Raw genomic sequence first — 15,048 nt, 5'->3', positions numbered from 1 at the left:
CTGATTTGCCAACTGTCCTCTACCCAAGGTCTCAGATAGACCTGGGAAACACATTTTGAGCAGATTGCCACAGAGAGATACATGCTAGAGCCTTGAACCAGACTTTCGGAGGTATCAGACTTGGACTCACGCAGGGCTTCATCCCCACAGACCCGTCAGGTGCTGACCTCTCAGGGCACTTCCCAATCTAAACATGGCCAAAGGAGCAAAGCTGAGCAAGGACAACTCTCCTGACTTTCCTCAAACCAGTGGGAACTATCACATGACCAGATGATGTCACATGACCAGAAATGTTGCTGGGGATGATTCTTCACTGTCTCATTTCTGGAAACGGTCCTTAAGTAGTATTCCCAATTAAGAAAAAGATCAAACAGAAATTTACAGAAGCCTCAAAACACAAAGGGAACAACTTCCTCCTTCAAAATTTCCCAGTGACACAAAAACAACATAAACAACAAGAAAAGTCCTGCTTATCGAACCAATATTGGGGTACAGGGTATAAAAGCCCCAGAGGAGAAGGAGACATCAGAATTTGAGAAACTCACCTCTGAACAGAAACACACCCTCCACCCCTGACACCATGTGCTGCTCCCCTTGCTGCCAGCCCACCTGCTGTGGGTCCAGCTGTTGTGGGTCAGGCTGCTGCCAGCCCTGCTGCCGCCCAATCTGCTGCCAGACCACCTGCTGTAGGACCACCTGCTGCCGTCCCTGCTGCCGTCCCTGCTGTGTGAGCAGCTGCTGTCAGCCCAGCTGCTGTGGCTCCAGCTGCTGCCAGCCCTGCTGCCGCCCTACCTGCTGCCAGACCACCTGCTGTAGGACCACCTGCTGCCGTCCCTGCTGTGTGAGCAGCTGCTGCCAGCCCAGCTGCTGTGGGTCCAGCTGCTGCCAGCCCTGCTGCCGCCCTACCTGCTGCCAGACCACCTGTTGTAGGACAACCTGCTGCCGTCCCTGCTGTGTGAGCAGCTGCTGCCAGCCCTGCTGCCGTCCCTGCTGTGTGAGCAGCTGCTGCCAGCCCAGCTGCCGTCCCTGTTGTGTGAGCAGCTGCTGCCAGCCCTGTTCCTGCTGATAACCTCACCAAAGAACAACCACTTGCACACAAGTCCTTCTGTAAACTGACTTGCCATTTTGGAAACAAATTCACTTCCTAGACTTTGTTGAAAACCAGCTTCCTCCACCACGATTTCTGTGACTCATCTGCCTGATGAAAGCTTCTGAATCAGCTTGCTGGAGTGCAGGGGACTCCCCACTCTCTTCCTCCTGTGTACATGGATTATGTGCCAGCTTCGTGCATCCTCAGTACGGAGTTACGGTCTGGCTTTGACTCTGAGGCCAGGGTCACTGGCTTCCTCTAAGTCACTTGGGAACACGATTCTCACAACTTTTTGAGAGGTGCCTAACTGATCAATAATCTTCATAATCATATTTTCTTTATCAATGTACTCATGATCCTTGTATCAGGCTTTCTTCTTTTAGGATCACTTTGAATTGTCTTCATAGTTGCAGGAGTCTTACCTATGTGTTTCTTAATAAATTCTATACCATAATTCATCCAGATTGTGTTTGATTTATTGTGCAGCATTCCCGATATAGGGATTTAAATACATATTACTCACTATACGCATCATCCATGCTGAGCAGCATAATAGCCCCCACAATTACTATCTCCATTCTCCAGAAAGAAAACCATTTCCTGTGCAATGTCACACAGCGAACAACGAACAGACTCAGACCCAGGACGTGGTCTTCTGTTCCTGTTCCAGGCACTGACATTTCCATCCCAAAGAAGTAGAGGCCTGAGCTTCGGGTAACGAGGCCCTTGAGGAGATGTGGTGCTGTCACTCTCAGTTCAGGCTGTCACTGGGCATGGACACACCATGGGACACTCCAGTGACTTCCTACAATCCAGAGGTCCTTCTCCCTGCTCTCTACCTCGTCATGATAATCACCCCTCACCAAATAGTAACTGTGTTCTCTGCCTGCTCGTCTACTGAGATGAGGAGTCCTAACTGACCACATGATAGTTATAAAATAGATTGTCTCCTGACAAAAATGTGCCTTTCATAGGAGTAGAAGCTTCAATCCAGGAGACCTACAGACACGGCGGGATGGGAAGCCCAGACTCCCACGTATGTCACAGGGGGTTAACGTGAGAGAAACTCCTACTTCTACACATACGTTTCTGAACCTTCGTTTTCAACCATATAATTGCCATTGGATTCAGGGGTAGACCACATGCAGAAGACAACATATCAGTTACACTGGTTGTCACCTCTATGTTGGTGTCTTTGCTGCACCTCTAACACACCAGTCCAATTGTTTTATGTGGCCACCAATTTCTCTGCCGTGTGATGTAGGTAGGACAAGTAGATCCACGGTCAGGTGCCTCTGGCTGACCTGGCTCATCACAGATGGGTCCCTTGGTCCGCAGTGATGCTCTCCAGGATCCTGTGGCAATATCACTGTGAGCTGTGGGCAGTACTGCAGACGGGGAAGCCTCTGCCGTTTGCCAAACGAGCAGCCCTCGTAAGGAGAACTGCGGTCTTCCACGTGGAAGTGGCCCCTTGTAGGACACTTGGCTCCGCGTGGGGTGGTAGATTGTCACGAGTGATATTACCGATTAGGGCTCAACCCCGTTCTCGGATTCTGACAAGAGCACACGCAGCAGAGGCCGCCGTGGGGGGAGCCAGTGCTGTGGGTGCACACGCAGCCTGTTCCCTGCTACCCGGGCCACTCTGCTCACGCTCTCTGTGCAGGCACGGCGGCACCTGAGGAGGGAGACGGGACGAGTTATCCCGAAATCCTGGCTGCCAGTGCCCCCTACGGGGTGGAGACTCTCTGGGGGGCATGATGTGGGGCACAAAGAGGAAGCACTTTCTGCCCACACACCATCTCCATCTCCGTGATTCTAGAAGTGCTATGACTCTCATGCATACCTTGGTTTTGATGTTTACAATTTGTACATTGAGGTTAGTTTGTTAAGTCAGGGATATGAAGATAAATGAAAGAGATACTATTTGAATTATTAAGGAGAAGAAAAGGAAAAGAAACTATTCTCTATTAATTAACAAGAGTGATGAATATATTGTTTCTGGGACATCCTTGAAAAAATAAGAAATGTGGTCTCTTAACAAGGTATCTGACTGTAGACTGGCTGTAGACCAGTAGAAGAGGGAAAAAAAGAGAAAGAAAACACTTCCAGATGAATCCTAAGTGGACATAATACATAAGATGACAGCAGATAAATAATTAATTGTAAGTGATGACAACACAGTGTATGTGAGAAATAAATTCATAATTGGTAAGTATAGTCTACATTTTCCCACAGACACAGCTGATGAGTGGTGCAACAGGAATTTGAGTACAATTCCGTAAGATTTTAACTCTCATAGCAAAAGTATATTGTCTTCTACTTTCACAACAGAAAACTTATGGGTTGAACATAAAATGAGAAAAATAGCTGCACAGTCTTTGTTGAAACCTAGTACAGTTAATGGACAATGCAAACTAGAAGCATCTTACAAATCGGCACAGACACAAATAATAACAATGATAAAATATGGCCGCATATTTCAAGGATATTTCATTCCATTAAACCAGAATCTGGTAACATCTACAATATTTTGAACTTCATCTGAACTTCATCTTAAAAATAAAGGTACAGTTTCCAAGGTCAGTGACAGGGTCCTGAAGAGAAATGAGCCTCATAAAATTCATGCAGCCAATAGGGAAATGCTGTGCAAAAATTGAAATAGAAAAAAAATCTTAAAATTTGTATGGAACCACAAGATCCTTTTTCTTTGTCCATGCATACATCAATGGATATATATGCAGCAACCACCCTGTACCCAAGTGTCTCTGTACACACACACACAAACACACACACACACACACACACACACAAACACACACACAGGAATATTATTCAGCCATGAAAACCCCAAAACAAACATCTTTTCATCTACTGCAACAGGGGCCTACAGGGCATTATGCTTAGTGAAATAAGTCAGACAGGGAAAGACAAATATTATATGACCTCACTTATCTGTGGAATGTAACAGAAACACTGATTTTATCAATACAGAGAATACATTGGTAGTGGCCAGTGGTGGAGTGTGGGGGGGTGAGCAAAATGGGTAAAGGGGGCCAAAAGATACAAACTTCCAGTTAAGCAATAGATTAGTCATGCGAATGTAATGTACAAAAGGGGACTATAATTAATAATACTGTATTGCATAGTGAAAGTTGCTAACACAGTAGATCTTAAAAGTTCTCATCACTAGAAAAAAATTTGTAATTATGGGTAATGAAAGATGTTAACTAGACTTACTATGGTGATCATTTTACAATATATACAAATATCAAATCATGTTCTACAACTGAAACTAATATAACTTTATATGCCAATTACACCTCAATTAAAAAAAAAACAAGCAAAGATATATACCAGTAGAATTCAGAAGGCTCATAATATCATAAAGAGCAGGTGACACTGCTGGAAGTGGAATACTGAAACACTGTTTTTTCTTTCTACCACTATTGACTATATGCTTTCCCTATGACATAGCAATTTCACTCCTACATATGTAGCTAGAAAAGAGAGAGACTTAGGAAGAATAAACATTTAAAAATTTATGGTTGACAATTTTCCACATTTGTTGAAATATACTCATATAGATTCACAAATTCAAATATACCTTGGCTATCATCTCATCACATCTGTTTGCCATAATTTATAAAACCAAGTTATGTGCAAGTTGGGATGTCTCCCCTGAGATACTGACCCACCTAGAACTAGAGACGGAACACTAACGTACTGATGCTCTGAAACCCAGTGTATGGCTTCTGCCTCCATCCTCCTGTTTTGGTGCCGATTTGCCAACTGTCCTCTACCCAAGGTCTTTGATAGACCTGGGAAACACATTTTGAGCAGATTGCCACAGAGAGACACATGCTGGAGCCTTGAACCAGACTTTCGGAGGTATCAGACTTGGACTCACGCAGGGCTTCATCCCCACAGACCCGTCAGGTGCTGACCTCTCAGGGCACTTCCCAATCTAAACACGGCCAAAGGAGCAAAGCTGAGCAAGGACAACTCTCCTGACCTTCCTCAAACCAGCGGGAACTATCACATGACCTGATGACGTCACATGACCAGAAATGTTGCTGGGGATGATTCCTCACTGTCTCATTTCTGGAAACGGTCCTTAAGTAGTATTCCCAATTAAGAAAAAGATCAAACAGAAATTTACAGAAGCCTCAAAACACAAAGGGAACAACTTCCTCCGTGATAATTTCCCTGTGACACAAAAACAACATAAACAACAAGGAAAGTCCTGCTTATTGGTCCCAACATTGGGGTCCAGGGTATAAAAGCCCCACAACAGAAGGAGACATCAGAATCTGAGAAACTCACCTCTGAACAGAAACTCACCCTCCACCCCTGACACCATGTGCTGCTCCCCTTGCTGCCAGCCCACCTGCTGTGGGTCCAGCTGTTTTGGGTCAGGCTGCTGCCAGCCCTGCTGCCGCCCCACCTGCTGCCAGACCACCTGCTGTAGGACCACCTGCTGCCGTCCCTGCTGCCGTCCCTGCTGTGTGAGCAGCTGCTGCCAGCCCAGCTGCTGTGGATCCAGCTGCTGCCAGCCCTGCTGCCGCCCCAGTTGCTGCTGCCAGCCCTGCTGCCAGCCAGTTTGCAGTTGTCCCGTGTACGTCCAGAGAACCTGCTACCACCCCACGTGCTGCTGCGTGCCTGGGTGCATTCGCTATTGCGGGTCCAGCTGCTGCCAGCCTTGCTGCTGCTGATCTCCTCGCCAGAGCTCCACCGTCTGCACAAACATCTCCTGCTAACTGACTGGCCATTATGGAAACAAACTAACCTTCTAGGCTTTGCTGACAACCAGCATGCTGGACCATAATTCCGTGTTTTCTCGAAAATAAGATTTAGCCAGACCATCAGCTCTAATGCGTCTTTTGGAGCAAAAATTAATATAAGACCCAGTATATTGTGTTATGTTATGTTATATATTATATTATATTATATCATATTATATTATGTTATGCTGGGTCTTATAATAATTTTAGCTCCAAGAGATGCATTACGCTGATGGTCTGGCTAGGTCTTATTTTGGGGTAAGAAGGTTTCTGTGACTCCTCGGCCTATTTAAAAGTTGTGAATCAGCTTGCTGGAGTGCAGAGGACTCCCCACTTCTTTTCCTCCTGTGTACGTGGATTATGTGCTAGCTTCGTGCATCCTCAGTACGGAGTTACGGTCTGGCTTTGACTCTGAGGCCAGGATCACTGGATTCCTCTAAGTAACTTAGAAAAATAAATCTTCATAACTTTTTCATAGGTTTCTGTAACTGATCAATAATCTTCATAACCATACTTCTTTATTAATGTCCTCATAGTTCTTGTATCCGGCTTTCTTCTTTTAGGATCACTTTGAATTGTCTTCATAGTTGCAGGAGTCTTACCTATGTGTTTCTTAATAAATTCTATACCATAATTCATCCAGATTGTGTTTGATTTATTGTGCAGCATTCCCGATATAGGGATTTAAATACATATTACTCACTATACGCATCATCCATGCTGAGCAGCATAATAGCCCCCACAATTACTATCTCCATTTTCCAGAAAGAAAACCATTTCCTGTGCAATGTCACACAGCGAACAACGAACAGACTCAGACCCAGGACGTGGTCTTCTGTTCCTGTTCCAGGCACTGACATTTCCATCCCAAAGAAGTAGAGGCCTGAGCTTCGGGTAACGAGGCTCTTGGTGAGAGGTGGTGCTGTCACTCTCAGTTCAGGCTGTCACTGGGCATGGACACACCATGGGACACTCCAGTGACTTCCTACAATCCAGAGGTCCTTCTCCCTGCTCTCTACCTCGTCATGATAATCACCCCTCACCAAATAGTAACTGTGTTCTCTGCCTGCTCGTCTACTGAGATGAGGAGTCCTAACTGACCCCATGATAGTTGTAAAATAGATTGTCTCCTGACAAAAATGTGCCTTTCATAGGAGTAGAAGCTTCAATCCAGGAGACCTACAGACACGGCGGGACGGGAAGCCCAGACTCCCACGTATGTCACAGGGGGTTAACGTGAGAGTCCCTCCTACTTCTACACATCCCTTTCTGAACCCATGTGGCTAGATGAGGTCCTACATGTAAGTCCACCATATATAATGGCCGGTGGATTAAGGTGTAGTCCACATGCAGAAGAGCACATATGAGTCAGTATTGTCAGCTCTATGTTGGTGTCTTTGCTGCACCTCTAACACACCATTCCAATTGTTTTATGTGGCCACCAATTTCTCTGTCGTGTGATGTAGGTAGGACAAGTAGATCCACGGTCATGTGCCTCTGGCTGACCTGGCTCATCACAGATGGGTCCCTTGGTCCGCAGTGATGCTCTCCAGGATCCTGTGGCAATACCACTGTGAGCTGTGGGCAGTACTGCAGACGGGGAAGCCTCTGCCGTTCGCCAAACGAGCCGCCCTCGTAAGGAGAACTGCGGTCTTCCACGTGGAAGTGGCCCCTTGTAGGACACTTGGCGCCGCATGGGGTGGTAGATTGTCACGAGTGATATTACCGATTAGGGCTCAACCCCGTTCTCGGATTCTGACAAGAACACACGCAGCAGAGGCCACCGTGGGGGGGAGCCAGTGCTGTGGGTGCACACGCAGCCTGTTCCCTGCCACCCGGGCCACTCTGCTCACGCTCTCTGTGCAGGCACGGCGGCACCTGAGGAGGGAGACGGGACGAGTTATCCCGAACTCCTGGCTGCCAGTGCCCCCTACGGGGTGGAGACTCTCTGGGGGGCATGATGTGGGGCACAAAGAGGAAGCACTTTCTGCCCACACACCATCTCCATCTCCGTGATTCTTCAAATCTCTTCATCTTCCAACCTTGCCCTTTGCAGGGCTGAGATCAATGTCTCAGGCCTTTAGTCATGTGCAAAATCTAACAGACATCATTTCTTTAGGCAACTTTTTCTCCAAATATATATCTATTGTACTTCTTACAGTTCTTTTCATTGGGAATATTTCCCTTTTTCACTGCTTTTGCAGACCAGAAATTGATCTGTTGTAGTAAAATTTCTCCATCAGGCCTAATAGCTCCCGTTGGGGGCTATCAATTGATAAAATTTAAGGTATTGCAAGTTAATGTATCACAATAAATTCAGTGTTTGCAGAAAGCAAATGAAATTGTGCTTAGTATCATCACCCACGTGTTCTTTAGTCACTGAGTCAGTGCTAAACTGTGCTCTTCTCCCTGGATGTGATATGGCTTCTCATTAATACCTAGTTTGGATGTTTGTAATTTGTAAAGTGAGGTTAGTTTGTGTTATGTCAGGTACACAATATAAACAAAAGAGAATACCTTGGATTATCGAGGAAAAAGAAAAAAGAAAAAGAAACTATGATCTACTAAAAAGAAGTATGGTGAATAGATTTGTTTCTGTGTTATCCCTTGAAAATATAAGACTTGTGGTTTTTCCAAGAAGATATCTGACTGAAGATTGGCCAACCCAGTAAAAAAGGGGGAAATAGAGAAAAAAAAACACTTCCAGATTAATCCATGGGTGGACATAATATGTAAGATGGTAGTGGAAAAACAAGGAAATATTTGTAAGGGACAATGACACGGTATATGTGAGAAACAACTCATGACTTGGCATAAGTACGCACTATATTTTCCCCTAAATATAGAGCTAGTGTGTGGCAGAACAGGAATTTGAGCACTCTTCCATATGTTTTAAATCCCATAACGAAAATCTATTGTCCTCTACTTCCACAATAGAGAACTTTTGGTTGTAGATAAAATCAGAGATAAATAGATGAACAATCTTTCTGGGAACTTATTATGGGAAATGGATGATGCATATCAGCAGCATCTTACAAAATCGAAATTGGCACAGACACAAGTAAGGAAGGATGATAACAAAGGTCCATACATTTCAAGGATATTATATTCCACTAAACTTGAATCTAGTAAATCTAGAATATTTAGAGGAACTACTCTGAACTTCATCTAACAATAAAGATCTAATTGGCAAGGTCAGTGTGAGCGGCCTTGGGGAAAAACAAGAATCATAAAATTCATGCAGCCACCAGGGAAATGCCGTGCAGAGTTAGAAGTGCATTCCATGAGGTGGGGAAATACACGCCAGAGATGATAGTGAATATGATTTTGCAGCACCGAGTATCAGGAGACAGGTGTCTATCAACAAGGGGACATGCTCGGCACTGCCATTCTGACTGTCTGACCACATGAGACCCCAATGAGCAAAAGATGCAGGAGCCCAGAGGAGGTTGATGCTCACATAGGAAATCCTGTTTACAGATGTTTGCTAATGGTGTGGGCTGCCATGCGCGTAGGAAGTCACATCACTGGATGTATCGAGACATCAATCAAACAACCAGTTGGCAGGTATCCGGATATTGTATCGATGATTTACAGCCTCTGTGAGTGAATTCAATCAGAATCCTCCCATTATTGAGTCTCTAGGAGGTTCCTAAATTCTCTGTCTCATTCAAACACTACAACTGATTGATTGATGACATTGCTGTCATTCTCTGAAGTCCACAAGCATTCAAAGGTATAACAGTAAAACAAATAATATGGGGTACCACCAAATTACATTATCTATTCACCTAGGAAAACAAGGAGCTCTCACTCAAAATCCTTTCAAGTTGATTCTTATAATTTTGATACGTCTATGAGGGTCTGGATTTCATTCTTGCAGACTCAGATATCTGATCTCATTTACATACAAAGGATGAGCCCTCCTCTAGGGCATAACAACTTTATCCATCCCCATAAACTCATATGCCAGTTTGTTAGTCACAAGTATAACTGTAATAACTGTAGTTTTTATAGTCTATTTGAGCAGTTGTTTCTGTGTGCATGAATGCCGAAAAGGGAAGTTAAATAATAACGGAAGGTTGTTTTCTGAGCAAAGACTCAGATGTAATGTGACACTCCCCTGTGCAGTGCTAGTTGTTCGGCCCACCCTGGTCTGTGTGGCTTTCGTGGCCCTGAACTTCCATGGTTGACTACCACACGCCCATTTAAGAAACACTCATTTCTACAAGTTCTCAACCAGGCTAGTGAACATTCTAGTCTGTTATCATTCCTTCTCTTTAAAGTGCCTCGCGTAAATTGGTTCTGCTTCTGTTTATGTCTTTTTTAGTACAGCTTTGGAAAAGCAACCCTGTCATCTGCTGATGATACGACCGTGCACGTAAAATTTCCAAAAAAATCTATTGGTGAGCTATTAGAATTAACAAGAGAGTTTGATTACAAGACCAACATACAACTATGAATTACTTTTTTATATGTAAGAAACCATTAAAAATTAAACTGTTCATGGATAGGAAGAATTAATATAGTTAAAATGTCCATACTGCTTAAGACAATATACATATTCAATGCAATTCCTATCAAATTACCAAGGACGTTTTTCACAGAAATAGAACATATAATCCTAAAATTTACATGGAACCATAAAAGACCCCGGATAGCCTCGGCAATCTTGAGAAACAAGAACAAAGTGGGAGGTATAACGATACCTGACATCAAATTATACTACAAGGCTACAGTAATCAAAACAGCATGGTACTGGCATAAAAACAGACACATAGATCAATGGAACAGAAAAGACAGCCCAGAAATAAATCCATGCCTATATGGTCATTTAATCTACGACAATGGAAGCAAGAATTTACGGTGGGGTAAAGACAGTCTATTCAATAAATGGTGCTGGGAAACCTGGACAGACACATGCAAAAAAATGAAGCTGGACCACCTCCTTACACCATGTACAAAAATAAATTCAAAATGGCTTAAAGATTTAAATGTAAGATCTGAAACCATAAAATTCCTAGAAGAAAATATAGGAAGAAACTTTACAGACATTACCCGGAGAAAGATTTTTACTGATATATCCCCTCGGGAATATCAGGGAAGTAAGAGAAAAAATAAACATGTGGGATTACATGAAACTAAAAAGTTTTTTCACAGCAAAGGAAACCATCAATAAAACAACAAGGGATCCTACTGAATGGGAAAAGGTATTTGCCAATGATATATCCGATAAAGGGTTAATATCCCAAATTTATAAAAACCTCACTCAACTCGACTCCAAAAAAGCAAACAACCCAATTAAAAAATGGGCAGAGGACATGAAGAGACATTTTTCTAAAAAGGACATACAGATGGCAAACAGACATGAAAAAATGTTCAACCTCACTAACCATCAGAGAAATGCAAATAAAAACCACAATGAGATACCACCTCACCCCAGTCAAAATAGCTATCATCAATAAATCAACAAACAACAAGTGCTGGCACGGATGTGGAGAAAAGGGAACCCTTGTGCACTGTTGGTGGGATTGCAGATTGGTGCAGCCACTATGGAAAACAGTATGGAGGCATCTCAAAAATCTGAAAATTAAATTACCTTATGATCCAGCAATTTCACTCCTAGGTATCTATCCGGAGAAATCCAAAACTCTAATTCAAAAAAATTTATGCACCCCTATGTTTATTGCAGCACTATACACAATAGCCAAGACATGGAAACAACTGAAATGCCCATCGGTAGACGACTGGATTAAGAAACTGTGGTACATTTATACAAGGGAGTACATTTATACACAGCCATAAAGAAGAAAGAAATCTTACCATTTGCAACAATGCGGATGGACCTAGAGAACATTACGTTAAGTGAAATAAGTCAGACAGAGAAAGACAAATACCATATGATCTCACTTATATGTGGAATCTAAAGAGAAGAATAAATGAATGAACTAATCAGAAACAGTTTCAGACACAGGAAAAACTGAGGGTTGCTAGATGGGAGGGAGTGGGGATAAGGGGGAAGGTAAGGGGATTAGAAAGCACAGTCGGTAACCACAAGATGGCCACGGGGTTAGGAAAGTCAATTTGAGGAATGTAATCAATAATGTTGTAAAGATTTTGTAGGGTATCTGATGGACCCTTGTCTCGTTAGGGAGACCACCTCAGGGAAGATGTAGATGCCTGATCACTGCACTGCACACCTGCAGCTGAAGCTGAACAATAATGAATGTCAACTACAAGTTTATATACATACATATGCATATAGTTACAAGAAGCGGAACAGCATTAGGAATAGAGACAGTGGAAATGTAATGGCTGTGCGATGTCAGCGGGATAGTGGATGGGGGGAGGGGGGTTGACACAGTGTGAGGGATATAAATGATAAATGTCGAACTATTACATTGTTTTGTGCACCTGAAACTCATAAAAAATAAATAATTAAAAAAAGATAAAAAAAATTAAACTGTTAAATTGTAGCTAAAATAATAGCATAAAAAAATAAAATACCCAGGGAAACATCTAACGAAAAGTGAGAAAGACCTTTCTTTACAGGGAACGGTATAAACACTGTGACTCATCAATACTATGAGCGAATTCACTTGTAGACGTTTATCCAGCAGAAATGTTCATGTGTTTCTCAGAGGGCCTTACTAGAACATTTGCAGCAGCACTGTTTTCACTAGTCCCAAACTGCAAACAATCCACGTGTGTACCAACAATAAAGGGAACAAAGGAATTGTGTCATATTCATTCAGTGGAAGATTATACAGCAAGGAGAAGGAATGAACTCCAGATAATAACATGGATGAGTCTCACAATCTTCCTGTAACGAGAAAGTAGCTAATCCTATACTATTTCATTCAAAGTTTAAAAACAATCTAAACTCATACCTTCGGGAATGAGTGAGTGATACACTTGAAGGGGATGAGGTTAAATTCTATTTCTTAACCTGGTAATAGTGACATAGATGTCTTCACTTTGAGATAACCTATCAAGTTGGAAATTAATAACAATTTACCAGGTTGGAAATCACAAACCTGAGGACTGTGTAAAATGAATGTCAAACCACAAAAGCGTTTTGAACATGCTAGAACTCAAAGATACTTCGGGTATCATCTCACCTAAACTAAATACTTCATTAAAAACAGAAAAAGAAAGAAAGCAGGAAAAGTAATGTACAGTCAGTGACCTAAATGACTCCGGTAGTAAACAGGTTAGGCAGAGATTCACCAACGGCTCGGAGCTGCCCAGGCCAGCAGAAACTACACGGTCACAGGACCCGATTACGACTGGAGGAGGAACGTGCTGTAATGTGACTATTTCTTTTTATCTAAAAAAAAGGGGGGGGTTTCTAAGAGTTATTATCAACTAAGAAACACATTAAGCACTTATTTTCAAAAGATTTCTAACGTTTAAGGAACAACTTCCTGTTTACGATTCCCCAACTGACTATGGAAAACAACGTAAACAAGAACAAGGAAAACTCTGCTCATTGGTGCCAACATTTGGGGCCCCATGTATAAAAGCTCGAGAAGAGAAGAACTTATCAGAATCTGAGAAACTCACTCTGAACAGAAACTCACCCTCCAACCCTAACACCATGTGCTGCTCCCCTTGCTGCCAGCCCACCTGCTGTGGGTCCAGCTGCTGCCAGCCCTGCTGCCGACCTACCTGCTGTCAGACCACCTGCTGTAAGACCACCTGCTGCCGTCCCTGCTGTGTGAGCAGCTGCTGTCAGCCCTGCTGCTGTGGGTCCAGCTGCTGCCAGCCCTGCTGCCGCCCTACCTGCTGTCAGACCACCTGCTGTAAGACCACCTGCTGCCGCCCTTGCTGTGTGAGCAGCTGCTGCCAGCCCTGCTGCCGCCCTTGTTGTGTGAGCAGTTGCTGTCAGCCCAGCTGCTGTGTGTCCATCTGTTGCCAGCCCTGCTGCCGCCCTTGCTGTGTGAGCAGCTGCTGCCAGCCCTGCTGCTGTGGGTCCAGATGCTGCCAGACCTGCTGCCGCCCTACCTGCTGCCAGACCACTTGCTGTAGGACCACCTGCTGCCGTCCCTGCTGTGTGAGCAGCTGCTGCCAGCCCTGCTACCGCCCTTGCTGTGTGAGCAGCTGCTGCCAGCCCTGCTGCCGTCCCTGCTGTGTGAGCAGCTGCTGCCAGCCCTGCTGCCGTCCCTGCTGTGTGAGCAGCTGCTGCCAGCCCTGCTGCTGTGGGTCCAGCTGCTGCCAGCCCTGCTGCCGTCCCTGCTGTGTGAGCAGCTGCTGCCAGCCCTGCTGCCGTCCCTGCTGTGTGAGCAGCTGCTGCCAGCCCTGCTGCTGTGGGTCCAGCTGCTGCCAGCCCTGCTGCCGCCCCACCTGCTGTCAGACCACCTGCTGCCGTCCCTGCTGTGTGAGCAGCTGCTGCCAGCCCTGCTGCCGTCCCTGCTGTGTGAGCAGCTGCTGCCAGCCCTGCTGCCGCCCTTGCTGTGTGAGCAGCTGCTGCCAGCCCAGCTGCTGTGGGTCCAGCTGCTGCCAGCCCTGCTGCCGCCCTACCTGCTGCCAGACCACCTGCTGTAGGACCACCTGCTGCCGTCCCTGCTGTGTGAGCAGCTGCTGTCAGCCTTCCTGCTGATGGTCATTTTGCCGAAGAATCACCAACTGAACTGAATACTGCCTATTAAATCATTTGCTATGTGGACAAATCGACTTCCTTGACTTTGATGAGAACCAGCATGTCGTTACCAAAATTTCTGTTTAAAGTTTGTGAAGCTGCTCGATGGAGTGCAGAGGACTTCCCTCAGTGCTCTTCCTCCCGTGCATGTGGTCCTGCGTCAGTTTCCTGCATCCTCGATGTGGAGCTGCGCTCTTGGTGTTGACTCTGAGGCCAGGATCTCTGGCATCCCTCTAAGCACCTCATCTTCATGACTCTAATAGGTTCCTGCAGTTGGTCAGGATCTTCACAATCATATTTTCTTTTCCATATACCCATAGTTCTTTTTCCTATTTCTTGTTTTCATGATTGCTTTGACACCTCTCCCTAGATGCAGTGATCTTACCTATATTCTTTTAAATAAATTCTGTACCATTTTAATTCCACATTGTGTTTTCTTTTTCTTTTTCTTTTTTTTTTACATTTGGTGAAAATTGCTTTAATAAAGATATTTCTCTTAATTAAAAATATAATAGTATGTTTTTAAATTTTTGGAA

General features: G+C 44.4%; 1 protein-coding gene across 1 annotated transcript; it reads left to right on the top strand.

The window, feature by feature from the left end:
• Positions 1 to 580: 580 nt before the first annotated feature.
• LOC117013206 (keratin-associated protein 10-4-like) lies at positions 581 to 14,473 on the top strand. The gene is made up of 3 exons (XM_033090147.1): positions 581 to 953; positions 5,507 to 5,798; positions 13,465 to 14,473. Exons 1-3 carry the CDS (start codon positions 581 to 583, stop codon positions 14,471 to 14,473), a joined length of 1,674 nt encoding a protein of 557 aa, XP_032946038.1.
• The last annotated feature ends 575 nt before the right edge of the window (positions 14,474 to 15,048 follow it).

This window comes from Rhinolophus ferrumequinum, chromosome 21, assembly GCF_004115265.2.
Source record: "Rhinolophus ferrumequinum isolate MPI-CBG mRhiFer1 chromosome 21, mRhiFer1_v1.p, whole genome shotgun sequence".
NCBI lineage: Eukaryota > Metazoa > Chordata > Mammalia > Chiroptera > Rhinolophidae > Rhinolophus > Rhinolophus ferrumequinum.
This window is presented reverse-complemented; position numbering and strand designations above follow the sequence as displayed.